The sequence below is a fragment of the Sturnus vulgaris genome, chromosome 1 (assembly GCF_052056855.1).
Source record: "Sturnus vulgaris isolate bStuVul1 chromosome 1, bStuVul1.hap1, whole genome shotgun sequence".
Lineage (NCBI taxonomy): Eukaryota > Metazoa > Chordata > Aves > Passeriformes > Sturnidae > Sturnus > Sturnus vulgaris.
Window position 1 is genome coordinate 119531383 of NC_142243.1, and position 27978 is coordinate 119559360.

General features: G+C 38.9%; 1 protein-coding gene and 1 long non-coding RNA gene across 8 annotated transcripts in view; one reads left to right on the forward strand and one right to left on the reverse strand.

The window, feature by feature from the left end:
* The window catches only part of TOX (thymocyte selection associated high mobility group box), a 216780-nt gene extending 203068 nt beyond the window's left edge, over positions 1–13712 (reverse strand). The window contains exon 1 of one of the 4 annotated variants that reach the window (XM_014873073.2): positions 13203–13712. In XM_014873073.2, the coding sequence (XP_014728559.1) occupies positions 13203–13304 (102 nt within the window). In that variant the 5' untranslated portion in view covers positions 13305–13712. Of the gene's footprint in view, positions 1–11648; positions 11933–13202 lie in introns of those variants that run through there. The other 3 variants (XM_088175361.1, XM_088175350.1, XM_088175340.1) reach the window with 3 other exon arrangements.
* Positions 13140–27978, forward strand: part of LOC148225457 (uncharacterized) — a 135324-nt gene continuing 120485 nt past the window's right edge. For 3 of the 4 annotated variants that reach the window (XR_015807465.1, XR_015807463.1, XR_015807466.1), the window contains exons 1-6: positions 13140–13609; positions 19502–19663; positions 19809–19896; positions 21124–21191; positions 22871–22977; positions 23073–23207. This is a non-coding gene — a long non-coding RNA (uncharacterized LOC148225457). The remainder of the gene's footprint in view (positions 13610–19501; positions 19664–19808; positions 19897–21123; positions 21192–22870; positions 22978–23072; positions 23208–27978) is intronic. The other variant, XR_015807464.1, reaches the window with a different exon arrangement.

The window sequence follows — 27978 nt, forward strand, 5'->3', positions numbered from 1 at the left end:
TTTAATTATTTCTATAAGCATAGTAACTGTATATATGATAATAAATACCTGCACAATGCTTACAACTGTAGGTTTAACTATACTACATGTGACTGTAATTATGGTCACAATATCTGTGTTTAAGTTTGAGTATTTTTAGACTTAAGGAAACTCAACCAGATCCATTACTTGCAGGACATCTTTCGAATACAGAAGAAAAGATATCGAGATACAGAAGTGCCTTTTGTTCAGAGATGAAGTTTAGAAAATACTAAGGCTTTAACTTATGCTTGAGTTCCTCAGCCCAAAATAGGGGCATAGTGACAAAACAATAACACAAGTATTCTCATGTTCAATCCAAAATCCATAGAATGTAATGCATGTGTCATGACAGCCTGCACCAAAGTATTAAAAGGAAAGGATTTGTAAGAGAGAGCCCAAGATCTTCCTAGCCACACCAAGACTTGGTCCTCACTTCAGTCATTGTGACAAAAGTCTCTCTGCCACTAGAAAGGAGTTAACAGCAGAAAAATCTGTGCAACGGTGCTAAAGAGACTCAGACACTCCTAAGAGACAATAGTAATAAATGACATAAATATGATCAAATAAATCAACAAAATACACATTAAAAAATAATTTTGAAACGATATTATTTGGGTTAGAGAGTCATGTGATCAAAATGCAAATAATGCAAATTTGAGGCTGCCTGAAAGTTTTACTCTGGTGCAATTTGCAACTGCATTAATGATAAAGTTGCAATGGTATGATCACTAGTTCCACATTCTGTTTCACTCAAATTCCTGCTAATGATAACATACTAAAGAGCAACACCAAGACATCCTTAAATCTGCTATTCCATGCATTAAAGTGTCTGACTGTAACCTAACGAAGTCCTGAAAAAATGAAGTCCTCATGACATCAGTGTTGCAATCTTTTCAACTTTATTTCAAGAGCTACTATGGTGATTTACAAAAATGGCTCTGGTATTTAATGTTGCACAATCTAAGTAGATTCCTTCCTCAACATTGATAAAAAAACTTAAAATTCTTCATTTCATACAGGTTTAAAGTTTCAAAATCTAGAGTTTTCCCTCGAGTCTTGTGGACCTGGTGCTCAGTTTTTTACTCACAAATCTTGACAACCCATAGCAGTGTCAGATTCTAGTAGATCCAACCATACATCAACATCATGTATTAAGTCAGAAGTGATCAGCTTCATTAGAAATAAAGTAAATCTTGTTGGTTTTCTTCTTAAGGCATTCACTTACTTTAAGCAGTCATGGGGTTTTACTGATGTTCAAGATGGAGTTGGGTGAGACACACTTTAATCCAGAACAGGAGTAAATAGGCTCCATAAAGGCGCTAGCATGTTGTCAGACCATCTGATGTGCCTTCAACAAGTGATGAGCATCCTTTCTTCCTACACTTTTTACACTTTTACACAAATATACCCCGAAAGCCTTACACAAAGGATGAAAGGGTAAAAGGCAGTCAATTTGCTTTTCATTCATAATAAACCAGGAGAAAACAGGAAAGAAACTTTGTCACTAAGTAAAAATTCCTTCCCAGGGGTCCTCACAGAAAAATGCAATTGTCATCCTCCTTTAGATTTTAATGTACCTGTACTGGAACAAAACACTAACTCAGCTAAAAGTTCCTCATAACTGTCTTGTAACTGTGCTTTCAGTTGCTGATGCTTTATGAGCTTTAAAAAGAATACAGTCAATGCTGTGGTTTCTGACGCAAAATGAAACCTGGAATCTAATTTAAGATATCAACATATAATTATTATTCATAATAATGAATATTTGGCTTTGTTACTTTCATGTTCTTGGTTATGGACAATAATGAGGTCTGTTTAGCAGAGTAATTTTGTAATTTTTTAGTGATTTACTGCTCTTAAGGGAAAAACTATTCAAGTTGCACTATAGTTGATATCAAAACTTGGTTTTAGTATCAGACTTAAAACTGAGGTGCTTATCAAGATAAATCTCCCCCTAAACTAACAGTGTTGCCCAAAAAGCGTGCATCAAACCCAGGATGAACAAGAAACCCCACTAGTCCTCCAGTTATTTCCCCTTGTCTCTATAAGGGAACAAGATTCAAGGGCAGCCTGCCTCAGTAAATTTTTCCACTCACTTTACTTTTTTTTTTAACTGATTATATTCAAAGTACTCTTGAAAATAGAAAAAAAATTAAAAAAAAATAAAGAAGATAAACACACTTCTATTCTAACAGTCTTTGGTCGATGCAGACTTGATATGAATTTACATCTTCAAAACACCTCTTAATTGTGTTAAAATTTATTGCACACATTTTTCTTCCAAAATTCACAGAAACCTTTTGCTTTACAGTCCCTTCTTCACTTGTATGCCCTTTTTCTCTCTCATTGGAAAATATATCAATTGCTTATTAAAAAAAGAAGTGTTTGGCCATGGCTGACCTGTAGAGATACAGAGTAAGCAGAGTCAGTGAATCCACTCACTCTGATATGCACACATGATATGCAATTAAAATCTCCATTCACATTCCTACGGGGTTGTCAATCAAGAGAAAAGCCTTTTTGACAACATCCAGTGAAGCGTACCAACTAACTGCTGAACAGGAACTTAAACAGTAACAGCTTTTGTTACTAGCAAGAACGGATTTTACCAAGATTGGGCTCAGTTTCTAAAGAAATAATTATGTTAAAATTTTGGGGGCTTTTCATTAAAAAATAAAATGTGTTGCAAAGCTATTGTGTGTGAAGCTATCATATTATGTAATACATGAGGGTTATCAGATATATGTGAAAAAAAAGCCTCTCTAACCTCTCTTGGCTCTAGGAAACAATTTATCCTTTCATATTTAGAACAATGAACAATGATTACAAGCTGGTTTTTAGTGAGAAGAGAACATTATTCTAATTGCATGTTGTCTATTTGGTAGGCATCAAATATCTTTTATAACATGACATTATAAGCTGCCCAGACACAAAACTAACACTGAAAAAGGTCTGCTAATGCCAAAAATGATATTGTGAACAATTTATTACTGATACGCTGGAAAATAAATACAGGTATTTGCAACTCCGTGAAAATATTCTACCTTTCAATTTACAGAGGAAAATAGAAGAAAAGTCTTTGATAAACATTGAAGATGCTCTAACATTTACTTTCTAATACATAGAAACATAGTCACATAACGCACAGCTCATAAGAGCATTATGCTACTTTTAAATCCAATCTGTAAAGGTAAAACTAGTAAAAATACATAGATTGTTAATAGTCTGATGTTTGTGTTTTGAGCACTAACCTTGAATTACAGTTTTCAAACATGCTAATATTATTAAATATTGAAATATTTGCCCTCTTGCTTATCACACTCCATAACTGAAGAGAGAGCAGATGCATCCTGACTATTAACAGTCATGACAAATTGCCTTACTAATGAATGTTACACACTGAAAGTGCCATAACTGATTAAACTACAATTTCCCACTACCAGATAGAGAGAGACTTGGGAACTCCAGCAGTGGACAACTCTGATGTTCTGCCAACAGGCCTTCAGGGCACAGTGTGGTATTTAGAAAAACACACTGTAAATTCCATATGAATATATTCAAAAAGACGATGTGTATACAACAGGTTTTAAAGAACATTAGATGAAACAGCTTAGGTTCGTAGCCGATGAGCCATGCAATGGATGTGTTTTAACAATTTTAGAATCATTACAAGGCTGCATTGGAGAATATTTCTGTTGGGTTCCTCTGCCCCTCTCCCCACCTCCCCAAACATTGCTTGTGCTTTGCTTTCACATAAAATCTTTTCTTTTGTCAGTCTCTTTGTCGGTGCAAAATTGGCAGTGGTTCAAATTCAAAGTACTCCTATTCATTTACTGACCATTAAACCAATGTCATTCTAGTTCACATCAGCCAGAGAGCTAAGCTCTAAAAAACATAAAAGGCTTGCTTCACCACTGACGAATAATGTGTACATTTTTACAGAGCTTAAACCTTAATGCTTTGCCTGAAACTAACAATACAGTATACCTTATCATTCCTTTTTCACAAGCAGGCAGCTGCTGAAACGCTTGCCACTTCAAAATATCAATTGCTTGCCAGAGTTGTCCTCAACACACCCTGTCAAACTCATGTATATTGTGCAATGAAAATGGTGCAGGACTGAAAGCTAGAAATTGTGTCAAATTCTGCTGTAAGGGTATGATGTGCAAAGAACAATGTATGACAACCGTAGAGACTACAAACAATAGCAATGGAGCCAGACACTACATATATCACAACTGTGCCTGTACATATTTTATTGTATGTATTATATATTTAAAGCATGACAAATGTGTCATTGAAGCTATGTGCTACACCAAAAAGAAACCCTTCAGCTAGTTAAGCTTTTTCATTTCTCTTGATGGAAATGTAGTAGTTATTTTTCTGCCCTCTAAACATTTGTTTGTAAATCACACAGCACAAGAAAAAAACAATCAGGTTTTCAAAATGAGTAACAGAAAACAAAAGAAAATACTACAAGATGAGAAAATGAGATTTTGTTCAATTAACACTTTTGCTTTTCTCTACAGACACAGAATCAGGCTACCTTAAAGAATATCTGAGGCTATGCAAGACAAATACAATATCACTACACCCATAAATTACAGTGTACCTAATTTTAATGTAGATAAGTGCTGGCCTGTTGATTTGCATGTTTCCCTGGCAAAATGGAAATCCCATGTGAGTATGTTCTTTGTCTGTAGAAAATGCATTTTAAAAAACCTTTATGAATACAGCAATCTATGCCAAAAAGGAAAACATAAGTAACTAATATAAAATTGTGTGTGGAATCTAGGGGAAGTAGTGCTCAGGTACACACATGTATACATGCATGTCTCTGTGCATGCATGTGTCAATGTCTGTTACACAGTCACATAGTTTTTTAGCACACAGAATTTCTACAAACTGTCTTAAATCATGAAAATTCAGAGTCTAGACAGAATCTTGAATTAGCTGAGGAAAAAAATGAAAACTGCCAAACTAAGTAACAAAGCAAGTTAATCATAAGGTGACTGCTAGTTTCAAAGAATAACACATAGTTGTGATGAAAAGTGTTTAGGAGGAAAGATGAGTGCAGCAGCCCACAACAGCATGTAGATTGCAAAACCTGAACACACAGTATTCCATGAGGGTCATTAACTGATATAATCCTAACCAAAATGAATAGATACACCATTAAGGTGTTAATAAATATTTTGGAAAGAGAATGGGTGTTTTAGGTGCTCAGGGTTGCTGACCTTTGCTGTGTTTATTAGTGGGACAATGATGCATTATTAACACACAGCAGCTGTACCTGAACTGCTGCCATGAACATAATAGCCTTTTATAGCCATCAGGGGAGTGAGATAGGAGGCCTTTATTAACCACTACACATGATTAGCACATTATGTGAACTTTAGTAGGCAAATTATCTCTTATTGAAATATAATGTTGGTTATAACTAATTGTAAACATGATTTTAAAAACTTCTCAATGCAAAACCAAGAGTTTTACTGCCATTTAGCTAATAAGTGGCTAAGCCACTAAAAAAATAATTCTTCTTTTCCTTTGTTCAACCTGTAAAAACAACTGTGCCTCACAAAAACCTATTGCCCTATGATAAAAACACTGAAGTGACTGAATGACTTCCACATCTTGAATATTATTTTTCAGAACCCTAAAAAACCACAGACATTTCCAACACAATTAAGAAAACTGCTGGTGAAGAAATAAAGAACTTGCCTTATATTTTCCTACAGAGTACAAGCAGTTCTTAAAGAATCAGTTGACAATACATTTTCAAGAGTTAACTTGAAAAAATAACACCATGATTTACTTCAAAAAGCTTAGTTTTGGGTAAGATTATCCCATTAGCCTTTCCAACTGAACACAGCGCTGAGAGTCCATTATGAGCAGTCTTTTATGCCCTAGCAGAAAGTCATTAACATAAAATAAATCATTAGCTTTGATATTAAGCCTCTACTATCTGTAGGTTTCTATGACTAATGTTCACAACTTTGTCTGCCAAATGGTCAATTATATGTTTTTGAAAGGTTATCATCCCTTTTCACCACTATTTTCCCTTTTACTATTTATTATTATTTCAGGTCGATGCAAACACGAAGATCATGTGAGAAACAAATGTTTTCTCTTATCCAGGAACACAAATCTACCCACTTTTGGCAACTGTGACCAGAATATGATTTCAATACCAATTACTTATAGGACAGGATAGAAATTATGCATTCTCAGAGTAAGTTCACTTCTTTCAAAGTCGGCAATATATGTAATGAAGCAGAAACTACATGTGTGTATGTATATACAGAGCAGCACAGATACAACAGAAATTTACATGTTTACATAATTTCTCTTCTAGCAGGAACTGTCTAGATAAATCTTTTACTTCACATTGCAGACTTCATACTTTCTTTACTGACCCATTTCCCTAAGTACAGGTTATCACTGTCTGATTTCTTGCATATAGAATAAGAACTGGAGTTCACTGCAGATTTTCTTAATATAACAAAAATACATACCAGCTACAGTAACTTCTATTTAACCTTTAAGACCATATAATCATCAACTACAATAGCAGTAGACAAAAGTACTACCACAGCAGCTCAATTTCCATGCTTAGCCAGCAGTACGGTTGAAAAAAGCCACTCGTGCCACTTTTGATTGGTAGAGAGTGGTTTAACAGTCAAGAATGTGAATGCTAAAACATTCTGACATTTCCACTAACCTGGATTTGTCAGATGCTCATGTAATTCAAGTATGTTTTGCAACTTAGAAAGCAGCGTGTTCCTTGGGAGGAAACCATTCAACAAGGGTCTATAGCAAATCAAATAGCAGCCCAGCGAGAAATACTAAATGAACAGTTCAGGAACAGTGTTAGCATATGTGCAATTGAAAGATAAGATATAAATATTATTAGAGCCATATGAAATTCAAATGCTAAAAATAAATTACTTGCTGCAAACATAAGAAGCAAAACAAAACCACAGACATTACAAATGTGGGTTGCACCAAGATGCCTGCTGAAAAACAATTTTAAGTTTGGAGGTCTAAATCAAGAGCTAAACATTTTATTTGACGGCTTACTAACTGAAAACTGATTGCTACCAATGAACAAAAATGGCAGATACTCCATTAGAAGGGGGGACAAGAGTTCCTTATGTGCACTCGCCGCTGTGAAGGGACAGAGTTTGTTGCTGCTGCTAAGGCTACATAATCTGTGCCTAACCATAGAATAACGCAACGCTGCCATTTTCCAACTGAACGCTGTAGGGAAAAACATTATGATCAAGAAAATCTCATTTGGGCTGATGTGAATTCCATGCCTGAAAGTATTTTGGAAGCATTGCTATAATTAAGAGTCATTTGGCGAATCTGCTATAAACCATGTTTTGAAGCAGTTTTTAACTCAACGTTTTTAATGAGAAATCATTCTTTGGGCAGAAAATTGGTATGTAGTTGCGTAGCTAAAATAGCAGATTAGACTATTTCAGTTGGAAGGGATCTACAACAATCACACAGTCCAACTGCAACGCCAGAACATTTAAATTTAAGTTATATTTAAGTGTTTTACTGTATGTAGTCCATGCTAGACATTCAAAGAGCATGTGTCCTCTTCAAAAAGATAAACAAAGCTGCCACTAATTGCCTCTGCTGTCAGTTCCAGAAGCCAAGGTCTGCACTGATCCAGGGACTACCCTCTCACCACTCAAAGTGCTGCTTTCAGGTCGCTCTTGAGCTGTGCTGAGAGTGCAGTCAAAGGAAGCTTTTTACTTCCAACATCTAAGCTTTGTTATATCTACCATTAATACAGGATTTGAATATCAAGAATTTTAATCTAAATCCCAGCATGATTAGGACAATTCTCTGTGTAGATATAAACTGTGTTTTACACATAGTCCATTTTTCAAATGCTTCTGAACATTTTTAGCAAGACGAGAAAGTCCTGCTAATGTGGGAATCTTAGGGCCAGAGGGTGCTCAGTTCTTCACAGTAAAGTGTGATCATCCCCAACACATCCCAAACTCAACAGAAGCTAGAACTGCCCAGTCTTCCACAGTATCAGCTTCTCAAAATCAGCTCCAGGTGCTCTTTGGTTTAATGTAAACACCAAAGGTACTGCATGTGCTGTAGTGTTTCGTTAATTCAGCATTCTTAATAATTTACTGGTTTCACTTTTTTTTTTTCATAAGACTTCATGATAGGCTGATTGAGCGGTAATGCTCTAGAGATGAAACGCATCATTCTGGTATGAGAATAAAACATAATTCCTCTCAAGGTACTGATGTTTGGCAGAAAGCAAAAAATAAATTACTGCGAATGCTATGGTTTATAGACATTTTTGAGAAAGATTTCTCAAAAGCACATACATAAATCATTTTCTGTGTTCCACTAAAATTGGGACCACTTCTTTCCTGAAACACTGGAATTTAAGGAGGCACACTTGAGATTTGCCCACAACTCTGAGACTACATACTAAGGTATGAAAGAAAATACCATTTCCGTTCTTCATATGCGGTGTTTTTGAAACTAAGAGACTTAACACTTGAAAATCAACAGTCAGCCCTAATGCAACTGTTTAATCTTCCCTTTATGAAACAGTAACAAATTTCAAGTATAATTCTAAGGCAATAGAGGACAAGGTATTTTTTAAGGTAGAAAAAATATATTCAGGATAAACAATATGAGCATAATCTAAAACATTATCGAAACAGTAACATAGTATTTAGGCTTTAGAGCTGTCCTTCAAACTGCTTGCCACAATTCTGAGTTTGAGATAGAGACTGGATGGAAGCAAGCCCCCGGAAATAATGTACACTTTGTAAACAGCCATGGAACATTTTATTTAGAGTAGTCTCCATGGTAGGGTTAAGTTTACACAATAAATTACTCTAAACACTGAGTAAAAATAATATGTACTTTTGCTCCACGGAATTCTGATTACAATGGATTGTTACCTGCTTACAAAGCATTGTATTATATTTCCTTATCCACTTCTACCCAATGTCACTCTGCCTTTTTCATTTTGAAAGGTTTTGCTTCCCTCTCCCTTCTTTTTCCTCTTTATTCCTCTTTTTATAAACAACTACAGTCTATCTTTACCTCTGCTGTCTGGCTGTATTTTTCCACTGCACTGACAACTACCAGTGAATACAAGAAAGATGAGTTGTAGGCTCCTGTATTTTTGAACAAGGTAGCAAATCACAGAAGAATCCAGTGCATAATTCTGCTAGGCTAACCATTGGGAGCAGTAAAGACCATTATTTTCTGCCTACTGATGGCAGAGGTCAGCATCCCTGTCATTAGCTGTGTCAAACTACAATTATATATAACTACAATTATATAACTGCACTTTATGTGAGCAGATATATGAAAAAATGGTAAAGTTTCAAGTATGAAAATTAAAATATACCTATCATTCTTGCAGTACTGATCAAAGTGGTCTTTGGAGGTGACACTTAACAGGGAAAGCCATGAGGCTGTTATTTACTTTTCTCTACATAAACATTTAAACTTATCATCTGACTTCTTCAGGCAGCTTGAAATCACTTGGCCATATTCTATCAAATTAAGACACTTGGATTATCAAAGTTATTTCTTCTATATCATTCAACTCAATTACAGAACGTGGCATTTCCTAAAATAAACTTCAACTGAACAGACTACTCGCATTAGCCTGAACATATCTGAACTGCAATTATGCTTCAAGTTTCAAGAAGCGAACAGTACAACCCCAATGCTAAATCTGTCCAGCATAAGAGCTCCACTATGTTATTTCAAAGGCTGACCTATATACCAAAGCATACTGTCCATTCTGTCTGTTTGTATAAGAGATACCTCTCACAGTTGTCATAACCAACATTGTTTGCATTGTTCCTTCACTTTTCTCTCTCCATGGGTAATGCAAGAGAAACAAGGAAAAGCCTGCATAACAATATATGCAGAGTATAATGAGCTTTCACAGCAGATAGAGAAATATTACGCTAAGATGCTTAGAATGCTATTTTAGGTTTATAAAATAAAGATCTAAGCAGTCTTCTGAAACAAAGCCTGCCAACTGAAAATTGTAAGATAAGAGGTGATTGTTTGAATCTACATTATTTTCCTCTGGCTACAGAAAAATGCACAGTCAATACCTCCCATGCATGTGCCTGGGAACTCGTATGCTACAAACAACCATCTGATCGGGGAAAAAACTAGTGCTAACAGAACAATTAGAAAACTTAAAAGCCTAAGTATTTGTGGAATACATTCTAAATTACCATCAGCTCAAGCAGACTTCAAATGTAAAGAATCAAAGTCTGGCAAATTTGTAAAAGGAAAAACACCACCAAAACCTAGGTATGAAAAATAGGGCCAAATCCACTAATGGGTGCCAAAAGCAGGTTTTAACTAACTTTACAAGAAACAAGATCCCAGAGGATCTTGAATGAGTTCTGAGTGAGTTTTGCAGGTAAACACCTAATGAAAACCACCATTTTGACCCAGAAAAAGGATCCATCACACTCCAGCCATCATCTTCTTTCCTGGGAGAGTTTAAAAGCAAACACTCAACCAAACATACTGAACAGAAAATTCTGCAGGCCTCCCGCCCTTCAAACTCCCTAAATACACACAGCCTGAAAATGAGTGACAGAGCAATACTGTAACATGACGACATGTTTAGAACAAGTCAGATAAGTTTTCACAGCAATGTTAATCATGCTGGGCAAAGGAAGAGAGTGAGGGGGTGAAAAATGAAATCTTCACTAAATGTATGCCTCCAAGGGGCCTGGAAAATCTACTCTGTCCATTTAATGTTATCAATGGTCAGTGGTAAAGACATCCGAGAAAGACATTTGTTCTGTACTCGATATCTTATATTGAAACATTCCTGGTAAGTCTTTTCCAAGCATAAAACATATGTCTTATGACTGTGCACTTTTAAGCACATTATCAGTTCAGGCAAAGTGAAATAGAAGAGTTGCAACTTGTCTACAGAATGAGCGTCTCATTTGCATTTGAAAAGAACAGTTTGCTCCCTCATACATGGCATGACTTGAAAGAAGCTTTAACCAGCTAGTAAAGAAATTCTGAAAACGACTTTCCAAATTAATTTATTCGATTTGGAGTGCAACATACCAAAAATTATTTAAGGAACTTAATTGGAAAATGATTTAATATATTAAAGTAATTCCTGATTTTCCAAAGCATTTAACTTTTAAATTAAATCTGGCCCACTATCTCAAGAATGATGAGTGAAATGTGTATTCAAGTCATTACCTTCTTTCTGAAGCTTTAAATCATTGATAGGTTTAATAACGTTTGTCCAGTTTCACTGCCAAACAGGTCTTCAAACACTTTAGTTCTTATGGCATTAATATCAGCCCAAGTTTTTCACATGGCAACATTTCACTGCTACAAATTTACAAATCTGACAATAGAGAAAATAACAGCAAACCAGAGATGAAAAGTAGCAGTAGCCTCATGATTACTCAGAGCACTAACAGAAAGTTAATGAACACATAAATGCTCCTTCGCATTTGAACTCTTCCTGCTGAACCAAGTTCACTCCTGGCACAAACTTCCAAAATATAGTGCACGTTTGCCAGATGCTGCAAAATAGTCACTTAAAACAACGCTAACAGTCATACCTCTGGGATCTCTCTTGAAATATCCTGAGGCATCCACCACAAAGGGCCAGATTTATCCCTGGATTCTATAACTCCATTGAGTATATGTGAAATGCAGCCAGGATGAATTTGGTCCTTTCTGTTGTGATTGGTAGATGCGACCATGTGGGAAACCTTTCCTGAAAACTGAGAGGGCTTCACCCGGGCGCCGCAGCCTCCGCGCCCCAGCACAAGCACACTCTATTTTGCTGTTTATCTCTGAATCGAGGGAGGCAGCTGCCCGGGATGAAAGGGACGGCTCGGAACGTCTCTATGACACGTGAGACCGTCACGACAATAGCTGGGCGCGGGACCGGGCCGGGCCGGGCCGGGGGCTGCTCCTCCACGGTAGCGCCCCGCCGGCCCCCGCGCCCCGCCGCCCTCCGCACCCGCGGCCGGCCCCGCGGAGCCTGCGCACGGCGCGGCTTGCGCTGCGAAAAGCCATCTGCTGCTGCAGCCCGCCACGGGCTGCCACGGCGGGCTTCCAAACAGGCTCCCGAGCGCGCAGGTTTGAACACATCGCTCTCTCCCGGCTTGCTCCCCTTGGCCGGGCTGTGCTCGAAGGAGTGCTCTGGGTAACTCGCACTTTCCGATCATTTGCTACGGCCAGCATTTTATTCACGTGCAAAGCCCATTCCGTAACAGCAGAGAAAGTGCAGCTCACACATAAAGCACCAGCTGGCTCAGGCTACAGCGGCAGTAACAATGCAGGGACCCCAGCCCCCTTTCTCGGCAGCAAAAGTCACGCAAAGTGCTCCGGGATCTCAACACCAAACTCTCGGAACTGGACTCAGGCTTTGGGCTAGCTCGTGTATCCTCTGCGATTCCTCCTTCCCCAGGGCTCGGGGACCTAAAACTTAGCTTTCCTCGGGTACTGACCCTATCTGCAGAGGTTTAATCAAGTTACAGAGCAATTGGTAAGGCAGTTGCACAGCCGGGACAGAGTGGAGCCGATGTTCTGAACCGACTTGTCAACACTATGCAGACTTACATCCACATCTCTCCATGTGTATAGTGTGTGTGTGTGTGTGTGTGTGTATGCCTGTGTGTACACACACACTTATGTCACACACAAACACAAACGTGGTTTTCGGCTTTCTGACACATGAACTGCCGGACAGAGTTTCTGCCGGTTTGTGGCGGGCGCGATCTTTCTCATTAAAAAGAGCCCTGGAAATTCAAGTCCCCCGCACCAACATCCCCGTCCACGCCGTTTCTCCGAAAAGATGTTATGGAAAATGCCTCCCCCACCCACCCCCCCGCTCCAGCCGCCCGCCCCCAGGCTACTCCGGGGGTTTAATTTGGGGTGCCTGGGGGGGAGCCGGTGTGTGTCCCGGCGGCACCGCTCCGCGGCGGGCGGCACTGCGCTCCCCAAACCCCAAACCCCGGCAAGTGCCGCTGCCCTCCCTCCGCCTCGCCGGGGAACTTGGTGCGCGGCTCGCCAGAGCGCAGCGCCCGCTCATGCAACGCGCCGCGACAACAGCACACACCGACAGCACAGATAAAACACCTCGGACGACACAAAACACGAGTCACCTTGTTGCAATAGTAGGGGTCCAGGCAGGGGGAAGGTCCCAAACAAGGCGTATCAGGAGCGGCTGCAGGCTGAGGAGGTGGTGAATAAAATCTTACGTCCATTTCACTAAAACATCAAGCAAACTCCTTTCCTTTTCTTTTGGTCGTTAATGTTGGTGCAAAAAAAGGGGGGGTGTGAGTGTGTGTGTGTGTGTGTGTGAGGGAATAGGGGGGACACACAAGACTGAGAAGAATAAAAAAAGAGGTGCCTGACTTCAGTAGTCAAACACCTTCCCTGCCTCACATCCGTTTGTGGTTTGTAAAGAGAGAGAGAGGAGAGGAAAAAAAAAAATCTCTTCCAAAAAAGCACCGGTCTGCAGATGTCTGCGAGAGAACCCACGAACCCTCCTTCTTCTACGGCAGGGCAGGTAACTTCGAGTACTTATTGTTTCCCCCACGCATCGGCACCGGGGCGCTCGCTCCGTGCGTGCCGCTCTTTATGGGAGTCTCGGAGTTGGTTCGCTTCTCCCTCCCTCCCTCTCGCTCGCTCCCTCTGTTCTTTTCCCGTTCTTTCTTTCTTTCTTTCTTTCCTTTTTTTTTTCTTCTTTTTTCTATTTTTTTGTTTTATTTTATTAATATTGTTATTGTTTATTTGCTTTGGTTTGGTGGAGGTGTATTTTGGTCGCCCACCACAGCGAGGGCCTTGGGGGGTACGGGGGGGAAGGTGGAGACAGCAGCCGGGCCCCCCGCGCACCCCCGGGGGGAGCGAGGCGCCGAGGCGCTGGAATGGCCACCCCGAGCCGTCCGGCTCTCTCGCCTCGCTCGGCTCGGCTCGGCTCGCCTCGGCCCGGGCCCGGCCCGGCCGGGCTGGGTTGGGTTGGGTTGGGCTGGCGGCGGTAGGGGACGCACCGCGCTCCGCCGCCGCTCCGAGTGTGCCTCACACAAAGGGGCCGGCGAGGGAAGAGCCATTTGTGGCCGCCGGGGCCGGGAGCCGCGGAGAGGGGGCGCTCCCGCGCCCGCCATCCCGCCGCCGTCCCCGCCCTCAGCAGCGCCCTCCGCCCGGCCCCCGGCACCGCCCGGCCCCCGCCCGTTACTATGGCACCCCCTGTGCGCCGCGGGGCCGGGCCGGGCCGCGCCGCAGGCAGAGCCTGGCCGCAGGCAGAGCCGGGCCGGGCCGGGCCGGGCCCGGCCGCAGGGGAGGCGGCAGGGAGCGGGGCTCGCTCCGCTGCCTGGGATTGGGTGGGTCGGGCCAGTCTGCCGCTGTGGCCGCGGGCAGGTCTCTTGAGGTGATTCTGTGAGACCCTCGGACTCGTTTCCACGGACGTTTGGCAGAGTTGGCGTCGGACGACCCCTCTGCCCTGGCAGCCCTCTGAGGCTGGTGTGGGTCGAGCTGCCAGCAGACCCCGTCGTCCCCAGTCCCGGCAGAGTGGAAGCTATCGCCCAGAGTTTGTGGTGGCACAAATACGCTGTGATCCATGAACATGTCCCAGAAAACAGGAAACAAGTTGGAAGTAAAGCGCACCCGTGAAACACCTCCTCATCTGGGGTCTGCCCATTAATCACGATGCTCAGGTCTGACCGCACAGGGTGACACCAGGCACAGGATGAAGGAGGGACATTTGAGAAGATGGCCTAACTGAGAGGGGAGGAAGGAAGGGCAAGGGAGTGGGGTAGGGAAAATGAAGAGAAGCTCAATTAGCAGCAAACAAGGGTGCTGACAAAGGAAAGTTCGGAATCCAGTGGGATGCGGGAAAGGGATTGATGAGCATAACAAGGTTTAACAGGCAAAAACAATGAAAGAAAAGGTGACTTCAAGACACCAAGAGCAATCCCACTGGGTTTCCTGCTGAGTCTCCAGTAGTCTTAATCAGGGCAGAAAGGATGGAAGAGAAAGAATACAGGAAGGACACTATGCTGGGCTTAGATAATGTCCAACAGAGGAATTGTGTTATGAAAAGAAAGGAATGCTTTTCCCTCTTTAAATAAAATCTAATTACTGAGTGCCACACAAACTAGCTGAGATGATGATGATTAACAGGAATGGTTACATTTATCAATACTCATGAACATTTCCATCACAAACCAGTTAGAGTCTAAAAATATTTGTAATGCGTGTTGCCACACAAAACTGTCTTCTCATCACTGCAAAACAAAATCCACTGTAAAGGTTTCAAGAGGATTCAGTATTAACGGGGAGCAAATCACAAATTTCAGGTGAAGAAATGACTGTGTGAGGGCATACGTATGTATACACAGAGATATATAATCTTCACCTCAGATATTTTGATATTGTAGAGTCCTTCAAGATAGTGTTAAGTCATGACATCCTTCCATGTCTAACAACCTGCTTTCATTAAAGCTTAATTATCTGAAAAAAATACGTAAGTAATGCAAATGAAACTCTAGAGAAAACAGGTTGGAAGCAATATTCCAATTTCAGGATTATTTGATCAAAAACATCTCTGAAGATACTTGATTGTCAGTTCAACAGAATTTAAGTTTGATGGCGATAAATACTTTTCTTAAACATGCAATTACAAAAAGATCTCAGTTGCTTTCTTTTTAATAATGTTTGAAACCCTTCTGGCCGTGGAGAAAAGCTTGAAAACATGACCTAGAAAAAGCTCCAGGAAGCAAAGGAAAAGACATTAACATATTAAGAAAAAAAAAACACAAAAAAAATCCAAAACCTCATGATTTTTTGGCATCTGACTCATTATTTTGCATGTTTGGGATTAGACATTTTGAAAGTTAAAAAATCCTAAAAAAGACTTTCCTTTGCAAGAGATGTACTTGACGCCTGACAGATATATCACTGCTGCAAATGGCTGATATGTGGACCATAATTTGACAAAGTGAATGAGAGACAGATTGCGAGCTCCATATTGAAAAGCTGCTGTTGAGAAGCTTGTTATTCATGGACAGTGGATTGGTTTTCAGCCTGTTGTGGAGAGAGGTGGTAGAGATATAGCAATTTGAGATGAGTTGATCTAGGCAACCAGTGTGTGCAGGCACATACAAGTGTATACAGGTACAGAAATGCTAATGCAGAGCTGGAGATGTCAATACCAGAATGACTAGAATGTCTGATAATAAAAAGTAAAGAATTAGCTTTTTATTTATGTGAAATATTACTGCCTTAAGAAGGGATTCAGGTTCCTTGGAGTCTGTAGGAGTTTACAACTGTACCGTTTGCTTTGCACAGCACTTCAAGTTATTTTCAGTACTTAATGATGCAGACCTCGAGAGTTATAAAATTTTTGCTGCTACTTACAGAGATGATTTAATCATCAAGATGGTAAAACACCTGAGATTTGTGGCAGTTATCTGTACAGTTTGTAAAAATTAAAGAGCTATATATATTAATCTGTTGGACATTCTTTTGTTTTGTAGGGAACATTTTCTCTAGGGTTTTCAGAATAATGCATTTGTGGAGACCAGAACTGAAACTGTTAATAATTGTTAGTAGTTGTTAATTGCTAATAATTGTTATTAACCTAATATTGGTTAATACCGTTATTAACCTAATATTGTAGGTTTTGCCTCTACGGACTGAGAAAGCAAGGGCCTTTGTAGCACAATTTAATGGTATATCAAATTTGGCCACTTTAGCTCATGGAAGTGCATTTTCCAGAAAAAAAAAGTTGAAACAGATTTAAAAGAATGAATCAGTTTTTAGAAGCTTAAAAGGAAAGAACATTTGTTCAGAAGGGCACTGAGTTTTTAAAGCCATTCAACATTCAAGTGAATGTCTCCAAAATAGTCTTAAAAGAGGTTGCTAACCAGCATATGGGAAGAGTGTTATTGCCTTTCTCGTATAAATAGGAACAAATGCCTTGAGGAACATGATCTTTATCTGCCAATACTAAAAAAGTTATTCTTTTAAATATATCTGCTGGAGTTAGACTGTGCCGTGTAAATACTCTCCGTGCAATGGAGAACTCGTATGGCATTCCTTGCCAAACAGCATTGTGGATGCAAGAGGTTCACACAGCAGACTGGAGACCTGAGATGGTCATTCGATAGACAAACCACAAATGGATCAGTAACTCCTCTGGGCTGAAAATAGCTGGAGGTAGAGACAGGGGGGTAGGGAATGGTAGTATGGAAGTATTGTACACGTTTGCCCTCAGTTTGGGCTGTCATATCTAGAGCCATCATTGGAGGCAGAATACTGGTAGGGCAGATCCTCGGTCTGAACCAGTCCCGCAATTGGCACATTCTCATTTGAGAATGCACAGTCTTTGCAGTGGTCACATGAACAGAATTAAATGAAGCAAGTAACTAGGTCTGATATGACAGGTTATTTTCTTGTGTATTCTACTGTCTGACACAGCTAGTCTGTCTAGTGTGTTAGGGAGCCATCAGCAGACGTAACTCATGTCCTCAGCCAAAGAGAAAGAAAGTATTTTAGTTTAAAAAAAGAATAGTCCAACATCTTTTTGTTTAAATCTCCCACATTTAAATCTCACTCTTAGTTTTATTTGGGAGCCCTAGACATCTGATCATCTATTATAAAGAGCAGACTTCTTGATTTTCCTAGAAAGAAGGAAATGTGAGACTGTGATGATGGCTTAGTATTTATTATACATAGGCTAGGCACCACAGGAATCTCTTCATGAGGCTGGCTCTTCTTTAAAGAAAAGTCTTCTCCTGCATATTTTTAAAAAGAGTTGGATTGGGAAATCATTTAGCTTCTTGCTTTGTGAGCTGTACTTTAGTAGCCGGGAGGTACAGATAAGCTAAAAGGAGACCAGTGAGATTTTGCTGAGAAAATCCCTCCTGCTGAAATTTTTGATTTACTAACTAATTCACAGGACTGTTTACCTTTCATAACAAAGGTCAATGCCCATCATTTTCTAGATAGTAGTTAATTAAATAATAATAGGATGAAGGGTCTGTTGCTTTTGTGTGGATGTCCTGTTTCATGTTCATAAACTGGATATGACACTTGGATCTGGGAAGATGCAAACAATAATGATATTAAGATTGCAGAATATTTTAAACAATGTAATTAATCTGGTTGTTTCATCAGAATTAACTCAAATACTTTAAGAAATGTATTCATTTTAAGTGTTGACATTCTCTGTGTGCATTTATAAGTGAAGATAAATCATTGTGAAAAAAAAATCTTCAGTATGGTATCAAAGCTTACTAGGTATAATATATATTTCAGAGTATTTAAATAGTTTGTAAGGCTACCTAATAGTGTGTCAAAGTGTTATCAAATGTGTAATGAAAGAGCTAGCTATTTTATTATTTTAGCCATTGCTCCTGTCCTGTTTAATTTGTTTGTGGGGGAAAATGATGGGCCCCAAATTGTTACACTTGTATGAAAATAAATTGTTCTCTATAAGGAAGTACAAATCACTTCTAAAAGTTAAAGAAAGCTTCTGACTTCCCTTTGCTACAAAGAAAAGAGAAAACCTGAGTTTTGCCATATCTCCTCAGTCCAAACAAATGATACACAGCCTGATTAACACTAGAGGAGGAATTGGCATATGGGTTGAAGCTCAACTGTGTTTTCCATCTTGGAAAAGGTTCTTACAAGTCATCTGCCATTGCCCACAGTAGGAATTAAGCAAAAATATCTCAAAGAATCAAGAACTTAAATTACCATGAAAGAAATATAAAAATGTAAAACTCACCTTGCATATTTGCAGCTTTGATCCATTCCCATATGTTTCAAAGACACTGCCAGCTGGTTCAATTCAAGTTACCATATTAAATGTGGCCTTGCAGGAAGGGAAGGTAGGCTGGTCTCAAAAGAAAACATTTTACTGGGCTATTTCTTATGGTCATAGAAACAAGGGGAAAAATGAAGTTCCTTTTATTCTCTTCCTGTGTTTTCTGTCCTATCTAGGATTTTATATGAGCTACATTGTCCACGTGGTATGCAGGAGGACTCAATAATACATCACAGTGTGATATATGCTAGTTCTCAATTGCAAGATATACTCAACTGCTAAGGTTGCCAATTTTCCACTCTTCCACTTATCTTGTTAAATCAATCACGAAACATCCAGAAGTATAAGGGATCAGGAATTTTTGGTTTCATGCTGTTTTTTTTCTGAAGCGTGCTGGAGGCCTGTATTGGAACTTCAGAAACTTAGATTTTTTTAAAAAGGAAAGCTGTGTTTTCAGCAGTTTATTTTGAAGTTTAAAAAGCTGTCTAAAGGCATTTTGGTTTCTCCTCCAAAAATTGAGGATTCATATAAGTTGTATAAATATTATCTGGAGACTGCATCATATAGAGATGTCTTGAGAATGAATCTATATTAATGGTTGATACCATTAAAAATACCCATCTGTATTTGCAGGTATTTTACAAATGTGCATATGAATATGTCAGCTGAATAGTCAGGAGAAGGAAAAGACAGAACAGAGGACTGATCACAAGCAGAGGAAGGAATAGTCTGTATCACCAGTTTATCCATAGCATTCAACAGGGAATTCTCATCTGCAAGAAAGATACCAAGCAGGTGATTAATCAGTTTTCAATTCAGAACAGTGGTGTCATCATTATCCTATTTGATAAACCCGCAAACAGAGCTGAATTGCCTCTGCATGACTTCTCCTGACATGAGAGGATCATTACAGGCTTACTTAAAACCTCTTCTGTTTCAGATGTCTTTTGCTAGAGAAAATGTTCATTTTTGTTTATATTCACAAGGTCTCTATGAAGAGAGGGATGTTTCTTTAATCTCCAGGCAAGGTAGGTGTTTCAACATGAGGGTCCCACCCCAGAGTAGTGGGGTAAAAAAGTAATCTTTGTACATTCTTTTATGAGTTTAATTAGTACTTCAAGCTCAGAATTATAGATGTTAATAGAGAGAAAGGTCTAAACTCTATTGTCTCTGAGTGCATATAAGTATAGTAAAGTTCACAGAGTAAAAAAAAAAAATAGGGCTAGAAGGTATTACAGTTTATCTATTATCTCATTTTATTTTTTAACTAGAGAAAGTAAAACGACTTGCTTGAATTTATTTTTCCTTAGTGATTTATGATTGCCATTAGAAAAGTACCACACAAGGGGCACAGTGGGCATTTCAAGTGCAAAAGGTTGTGACTGAGGTATAGTAAAAGTATGTTGGGAGTTTTCATTAGAGCTTCCTATTGTAGCAAATAAATCCCATCCCATTCACACTTCATAGAGTGATACAGGTATACCATCCGCAAGTCATCTGCAGTCAGTTTTTAAGAGGCATGATAAACTGTTGGGATTGCTGTCTTGAGAACAAAATATCCTTCCTTGCTGAGATTTTAGCATTTTTCTGGTGGATCTCCAGGAACTTCAGATCCCCTTCCTTATAACTTACGGGGTTTTTACTCAATGGAGCTGTCACTCAAGTCTAATAAAAACTCTCTGTCTTCCTTTACTGGGCTTTCTAGTTTGACAGTTTCTTGTCATAGCTTTGTTCCACAATAAAAATAAAAAAGCTAAGGATGTTAAGGAAGTCCTTGGAAAATTGTAAGTGATGAAGTCAGCATTCACAGAACATATTACTACGGGTCTGACTGACCTTGGCAGCAATAGGAGATCACCATTTCTCATGGATGAGCTTTTCTTGAATGTCTATCTTTTATGCTGTATAAGGCAGAAATACTTTTTCTGGGTCAAGGCTACTGCTTTCCTTTTCTCCTACTCTTTAACAGAGATTGTCTACTATTGTCAAGTATTATCTGTTTAAGGAATTTCTCTCAATCCCCTGTGTCTTGTTCTATGGTATCTTAAGATAAATCTACATCACTGGTATTATTTTATAGTCTTACACAATTTTGTTGAGATTATTTGAGGATTTTGAATGGTTTTCTTTTATCACAGTCAGACTGCAAAGATTAATGTTTGTGGGTGTCCTCCAAATCATCTCCCTTTACTCTGGTTACCAGAATGTAATCAACACTGTTTTCTTATTGGAATGGCCATTTCCTATTTTTTTAGCAGTTGGCAGGAGTACCATAGTCTGTGTTGGCTGTTCATCTTTAAAAATGGACTCTTCAGCAGCACGTGTAAGTATAACAGAGTTCAATATCCATATTTATCAGATGCTATGAAACATATGGAGAGATACTCCCAGACCACATTTGAAATTATCAAGTTTCTAACAATTTGTTGAATACGTATATTACAGATTTATAATAGCTGTGTGGAGACAGTTGCCTGACTGCATAGTATACTGACAATAAGTAAAAACAAAGAATAATTTTTAAAAAAGAGAATGAAAAGAGCCTCAGACTTGTTCACAGTCGTAGACTATAGGAAAAAAAACCCCGCCATCCTCCTAAGATACCCCTCCCCCTCCTCACAGTAGAATTTCCCTGCTTTGAAGTTATCTTGAGAAGACAAACTTTGCAATTTGCCCAAGAGGTCAGCAGACCCAAACTACTGTACCAAAGTGTAGGAGGTGGTTTCAAGGCTGACAGCCCCCTGGAAGGAGGATCTGCAAGCATCTTACTTTCTTTTGAATAAAGTGTGACCTCCACTGGTCATTGCTGTATTCAGGAAAAAGGGAAAAAGTCCATCGTGGAAGAAGGCCCCAAGTCATTTTGTGGTACAAAGTCTCGCAGTGTCAACTGCAAGGTTCCTATTTAGTTCACTGGAGAAATATAGGTATTTACATATGTATAAGTGGAACTGCATGGGGGGAAGGGAGAGAGCTGAAGCATGTGCTTGCACTTGCTGAGAGTCATGCATGTCCTACATCTGCCTGCCTGTCTCTTGTGAGCGTGATTTGTAAGGTATGTGTTAAAAAATAAAAGTAGGAATATCTGGTTGCCAAGAATAATACATACATACTTTTGCTTCACTTTTCTCACTTCCGTGTTTCTAGAATATTTTTTTTTAACATGAAATTATTATAAAAAAGAAATCAAACAAACAAAACAAAAAAACCCCCCCAAAACATCAACAACAACAAAAAAAAACCCAAACAAACCAGACTGTCCAGGGCAGAATTCAACCCACAAAGAGGATACAAACTGAAATAAACTTAAAATAGAAAGTACCTTTAAAGAGAAAGTACCTTTACGAAGAAATTCCTTAAACCACTCCCATAAAAAAGAGGTTTAAGGAGTCTAAGCACAAGTCATTTTTGCTACAATGCCTCGTCACACAGAAGAGAGTAAAGGGTAGGAAGACACAATATTCCTGAATTTCTGTGTCTATGTGGGTTTAAGTCAGACCCTTAACCTTATTTGAATATAGTATTTTTTGTAGTTTAATACACTTCATACAGAATGTATAAAGAAGATTTAATAACTGTCTCTTAGCTGTGGTTTATCTCTACCTCCGAGAATTCTAAAATAAGTTTCTAGTGAAATGGCTGAAAGAGCATGCACAGTAAGTCTTCTATCAAATTGTTTCCAGTCTTGCTGATTTGTAAAAGATCTTTCAGAAAGATTCTGGTTTTCTATGTAGAATGTTAAAGTTTGATTCTGTGCCCAAAATTTATAAAGTGAACCACAAATAACCAGTGGAAGTCTAGCATACCATGTTCTGTTTTTTAAAACTCCTGAGATTACTTTGCTATCACGTGGAATTTGTGGTAGTATTTAATCCAAGTTTTACCCTCAAAAAGAAAATTATGTTATAGTGTATTACATATTTCTGGCTGTAATAGCAATTAAATATCTTGGAAGAAACTCATCAAATCCCCAGGCTTCTATGCCTTTTTGTTTTTCTCTTTCAGAAGTGTGGCACAGATAGAGGACTAACTTTTTGAACATACTTCTGGGATAGTAAAGACAAAAATGAACAATTCTTATGTAATTAGTCACCAGACACAAGTGTTCCAGGGTAAGATCATCTGAAGTATCATAGCAGAAATATAAATGGAATATGTAGAGTTTCTGTTGTCAGCTATTAAAACTGGAAGTATTTCTGCATTTCAGGTTCTCTGGATAGTTCTGCATCAAACTAAGATATTCTTGTGGTGTTGAATTGCACAAGGGCAGTTGACTGCTTTCCTCCTGCCCCGGAAGCAAACCAGCCCACTGGCACAAGGCGACAGAATCAGGCTGGACCAGGTTTGTGTTTGCCTTGCTTCCCTAGCTTTTTGCCTGTCTCAGGTGGTATAAAGGCATTTCTTATATTTGAATGTGCTGTGGTGGTTATTCAAATTTTAATAGAGGCAGTTTCCTAACATTCCAACTCAAACATTGGAGAGCAGTAAACTTGAGCTGACTAGTCATCAAAAGTATAAACCAGCAGTGTTAATACAATCAGTCTCATGGGACCACTACTGCTGAAAGCTGGGACTGCAGCCCATGTGTATTATTGTGTGTCTTCCAGCAGCTTCTCAAAGTGCTCTCCATGCACACCCAAAAAGGCCAGACAATTTCTCCCTTAACCTATTGGAAAGAAATTTGTTGAGGTACATGTTTTCACACACAGCTTAAGGGATATGCTCCCATAATTACTAGCATTGCTAGTAAGTCAGGTGTTAGTGCAGGCACAGCATCCAGGTGTAGGGTGTTATTACTAGTTCTGCTTTGGAAACATACTCAAATATGACTCTGCCATCTGGCATTTCTGATTCAGGAGAATCTGTATTTTCTTGTCTTCCTTAAACACTAAAATCAAGGGTCAAGGTCTGCTTTTTTCTTTTGTACAGTTTAGTTCTTTTGGGAGTTGTTCCTTGCATAAAGAAGCTGTAGTTTTGCAGTAAGCTTCAGCAAATTTAAATCTGTACTGCTGCTGAAGATGGTGGTACAGCTCTCTTTTCCTTCCTGCTCCAGCTGCATATTCTGCTGTCTCCCTAGGGAGAATGAGCTTCAAGGCTTCAAGGTCAGCTGTGTCAGGAACCATCTGAAAATTAGTGTGTGGCTCAGATCTCAGGTGGATCATTTTGGTATTTTTGGTTTGGCTGACTCTGAGGCAGCATGAGAACTGATGATGAAACAAGAGGAATATTTACCTAAGTCTGAGACGAGGAGAGGGAGGAAGGTAGTGAGTGGGCCTGCTTCTTGGCACACTCCATACTTAGGGTAGCTTAAGCCAATAATGAAGCAGCACCTAAAAGTCTGCTTGCTAAACTCAGAGGTGAAATGTGCTTCTGGTATTAGGGAAGACCAAACACTGGAAAATTCCAATGCTTTTTTTTTTTTTTTCCCCCAGGGACTGTCTGTGTAGTGTAATTTCCAGAGAGCTTGAAGCAGAGCCATCATGCAGGAAAAATAAACAGTAGATATTGAGTGGAAACAATAGTAAGAGCTAGACACCCCGCATAGATCCAGTTTTGCAATTTTTTTCCATATAACTCCATTCGTTTTCTCTATAATGTTCTTTGGTGGGGAGAATATTGAAAATACTCTGAAACACATAAAAAAATTATCAAAAAGTATGTACAGTTCATAAGCCTCAACTGGGATGAAAATTCATTTTCAAAAATAAATTTTTTACTTTTTTTTTTTTTATCAATCCAGTTCTTCTTCCTGCAATTCCTACCTAGACAGACCCTTGAAACCTGTGGTACTGGAGAGGAAGTGATGCCTCAGTTACTCAGCATGTTGAAAGGCAGTTGGGAAGGGATCAGGGGGACTGTGAGGGGAAACGAGGGGGAAGGAAGGAAATGTGGATGTATGGATCTGAGATTATGCTGCAGCTGAGATTGAAATAAAATTTCACCTTAAAATGAGGTGGCTGCTGCTTCTATGAAAGTATTGGGGATAATTCGTCTGCCACTTGATAAATTGGCAGGGTTTCTTTCCAGGTTTTCTTTTCTCTTCTCCTTTATGCTTTGTATGTGTATACATGTGTGTGAGGTATGTGTAATTTTAAAGATGTCTGGCCCCTTTTTTCTCCTTGGCTAACTTCTGAAATAGAGCTGTCAGGATGATTCCAGCATTTGGAGCCATATTCTTCCTGACAGAATATAACTCTTTTTCACAGTTTTCCTTTTTTATGGCCTAAAGTCAATGGGAATATTCAATGCAACCTAAGGTCAGGTTCCTGAATTTTAACACAATTTCCCATGAGAACTAAAAGAATGAAAATTCCTTTAAGACAGGGAAGAAAAAGTGGAACGGTAATGTAAGGACAAAACACTTGTTATGTGGCTTTAAAAAAGCAGCTTGAAGAGGTTTCAGATCTAGAGGGAGGTGAGCTTCATTTAATCTGTCCAGGAATTTAACAGCAGTCACAGTGTTTTCAGGCATTTGTACAAAAGGGTTGAACTCTCATAGCAACTGGCTGTGCTAGCAATCTTGAAATTCAGTAGGCCAGCTGCAAGAAGATACATCAAATTAAGTAATTTCAAAAATGTATTGAAATACAGCCTATGCAGTCATATAAACCTATATGATGTGGCAGGATTTTAAGCTATGCCTTAGCTATATGGCTATATGTATAGCCACAGGCTATACAGAAATACAACCACTCATTTCTAGAACATAGAAAAAGGGTTGGTTATGAGCTGAACAGGTTTGACTGATTCATTTATGTCTGATCAGTGATATTATTTGATGCCTTGGGAGGCAGAGGTTGTGAACATTCAGTCAACAAAAAATTTTGTAATAGTGAAAAAAATGGTGATGATCACTTATTTTCTGCAAAGGAACACGTTTCATGCCTGTGCCCACCTCCACAGAGTGGAAATTTACAGAGACCTAGTTTTTATCTAGGCAAAGTTTCTCATATATCAGTGGAAATTTTAGATCTCTCTAATATCAGTTGTACTTTAAAAATCTAAATTTTCTTGTTTTACGTATTTCTGATGCCAAGTCTTACATTTTGCATTAGTGAAATAGGATGAGAATGAAGATGTTGCTATTTACAAACTCTTTGAAGATGTAAGGTGCTGTATATATATATAAATCATCACTTTCATATGAGTTTAGATGTGCTAAAAATACAGTACATTTCATTGGTGCTAAAGCGTCATTATCAATGAAGAATCTGGATATTAAATTTAGAGGAGGGTATTTTATTTTTACAATGTCCCTGTATATGTTGCATTAAGAAAGAAAAAATACACTATATTAATGTAGTATTTCAAGCTCTTTTTGCTTCCCCAAATGTCAGCTGTCAAACTTTGTTGCCATTCTTGAGAACAACTAAAAAGTGAGACATTTTTCTGTTTGGAGGCACATGCCTTCCAATAATAACCCTATCTTATCAATGGTTTAAAAAAAGGTTTTAAATTAAAACACTGGCTAAGAATTATATCTTAACTATGATGTAGAATTGCAGAGAGTAAGATAAACTCCACAGAGTAAAACATGCTGTAGGTAAGAGAACTGGAAGCAGTCTGGCCCATGGCATGATGAAGTACAAAAAATCCAGTTTTATAAATGACGAGCAGTCCAATAACATTTAAGTTTTTTATGGAAAACCTACTCTGCAGAATATTTAAGGTCTTGAATGTGCCTCTGTTGATTTTATGCTCTCTCTTAATTTCTTTATTCTTTCCATAATAATTATTTTTATTTTGTTTTCAGTCTGCGTCATGTTCCCTTGTCTTACCTCTCCCTCTCTCTCCCCCTCCTCCACATCCTTTCTCTCTTTCTCATGTAATCTCAGAGCTGTTAGAAAAAATGCTGCTTTTTTTTTCTGTGTAATGTTCTCCAGCTTTAGCAATTTTCCATTTCACTTCTTCCTTGTTATATTTTTTCCATTTAATATTTTGGGAGAAAAATCATTCTATTTTAAGTTGAGCCAAATACACCATCACAATGTTTTGGCCCATGTTAGTTTTTTTCAAATATAAAGTTTATTTGCAGTTTCCTGTGTTCTCCATGTGACTGCTATTAAAGGAGGAGGAGGGGAAAAAGAGGTCTTAACTTTTACCATCAGCAGAAGGTGTATCTTTACAACTGTCACTGTTTCTCATCCGTCATCTGTTTTGTAGTAACATGGAAGGTCTGCAGGATTGTTTACACAGGTTGGGTCTCAAAATAACACAACTTCTTTGTAGGATGACATTGGTCTGGAGCGAAAATGATTGCTGTATGTTTTAGAGGATGATGCACTCTGAATGAGTTCTAAGGAGGGAAATAAGTTGAATTATGTACTTCAAAAAAGTGTTAGGACAGTGCAGTGTTTTGTGGGCAGCTGTGGGTTATAAGAGCTGGTTTGGAGGTGGAATGCAAGTGATTTTAAGTAGAGTCCAGGATTTTTGAAATCAGAGAAGCCTTCATCAAAAGAGCACCTTCTACTAGCAGTGACTGTATTTTCTGAGTAAATGAAGACTGAAGGAAACAATAAGGATGATTAGTTTTACTACTGATTTCTGTTTATTACAGCAGAAATCATCTCTGCGTTTAATCCATGACTGTTCTGTCCTAGCTGATACTCCTTAGAGTTTATATAAAAAGGCTATACAGAAGTGGGCAAAAATGATGATACCACTTTTATGATGCAAGAAATCTGGCAAATACTATGGTACCACAGCATTTAGGCACCATGGTGATAGATGCCTTAGAGATACATATAAGAGAGACAAACAGAATGAGTCAACATATTGCCCAATTTGCATAAAATTTTTCATAAAATAACTTGCAGTGTTTGAGAAAGAACATAAATACTTGGTGTTTAGGTTGCTATGGTGTTGTGGTAGTGAAAAAAGCAAAACTATGAACAAACAGTCTATACTGCATTATGAGTTTACTAAGCAGACAATCTTCTAAGTAACAAAGTGAATATGAAAAAAGGCTTTAATTATGTAGAAGTTAGTTGTGATACCACCTAGTGTAATGACAGCTTTTTCTGTCCTCTTCACTTAGGGAGATCTTAATCACTGATTTCAAGAAACTCTGAAGAGGGTTTTGCAGCAAGTGTTGTAAATTTCTGTATTTACTC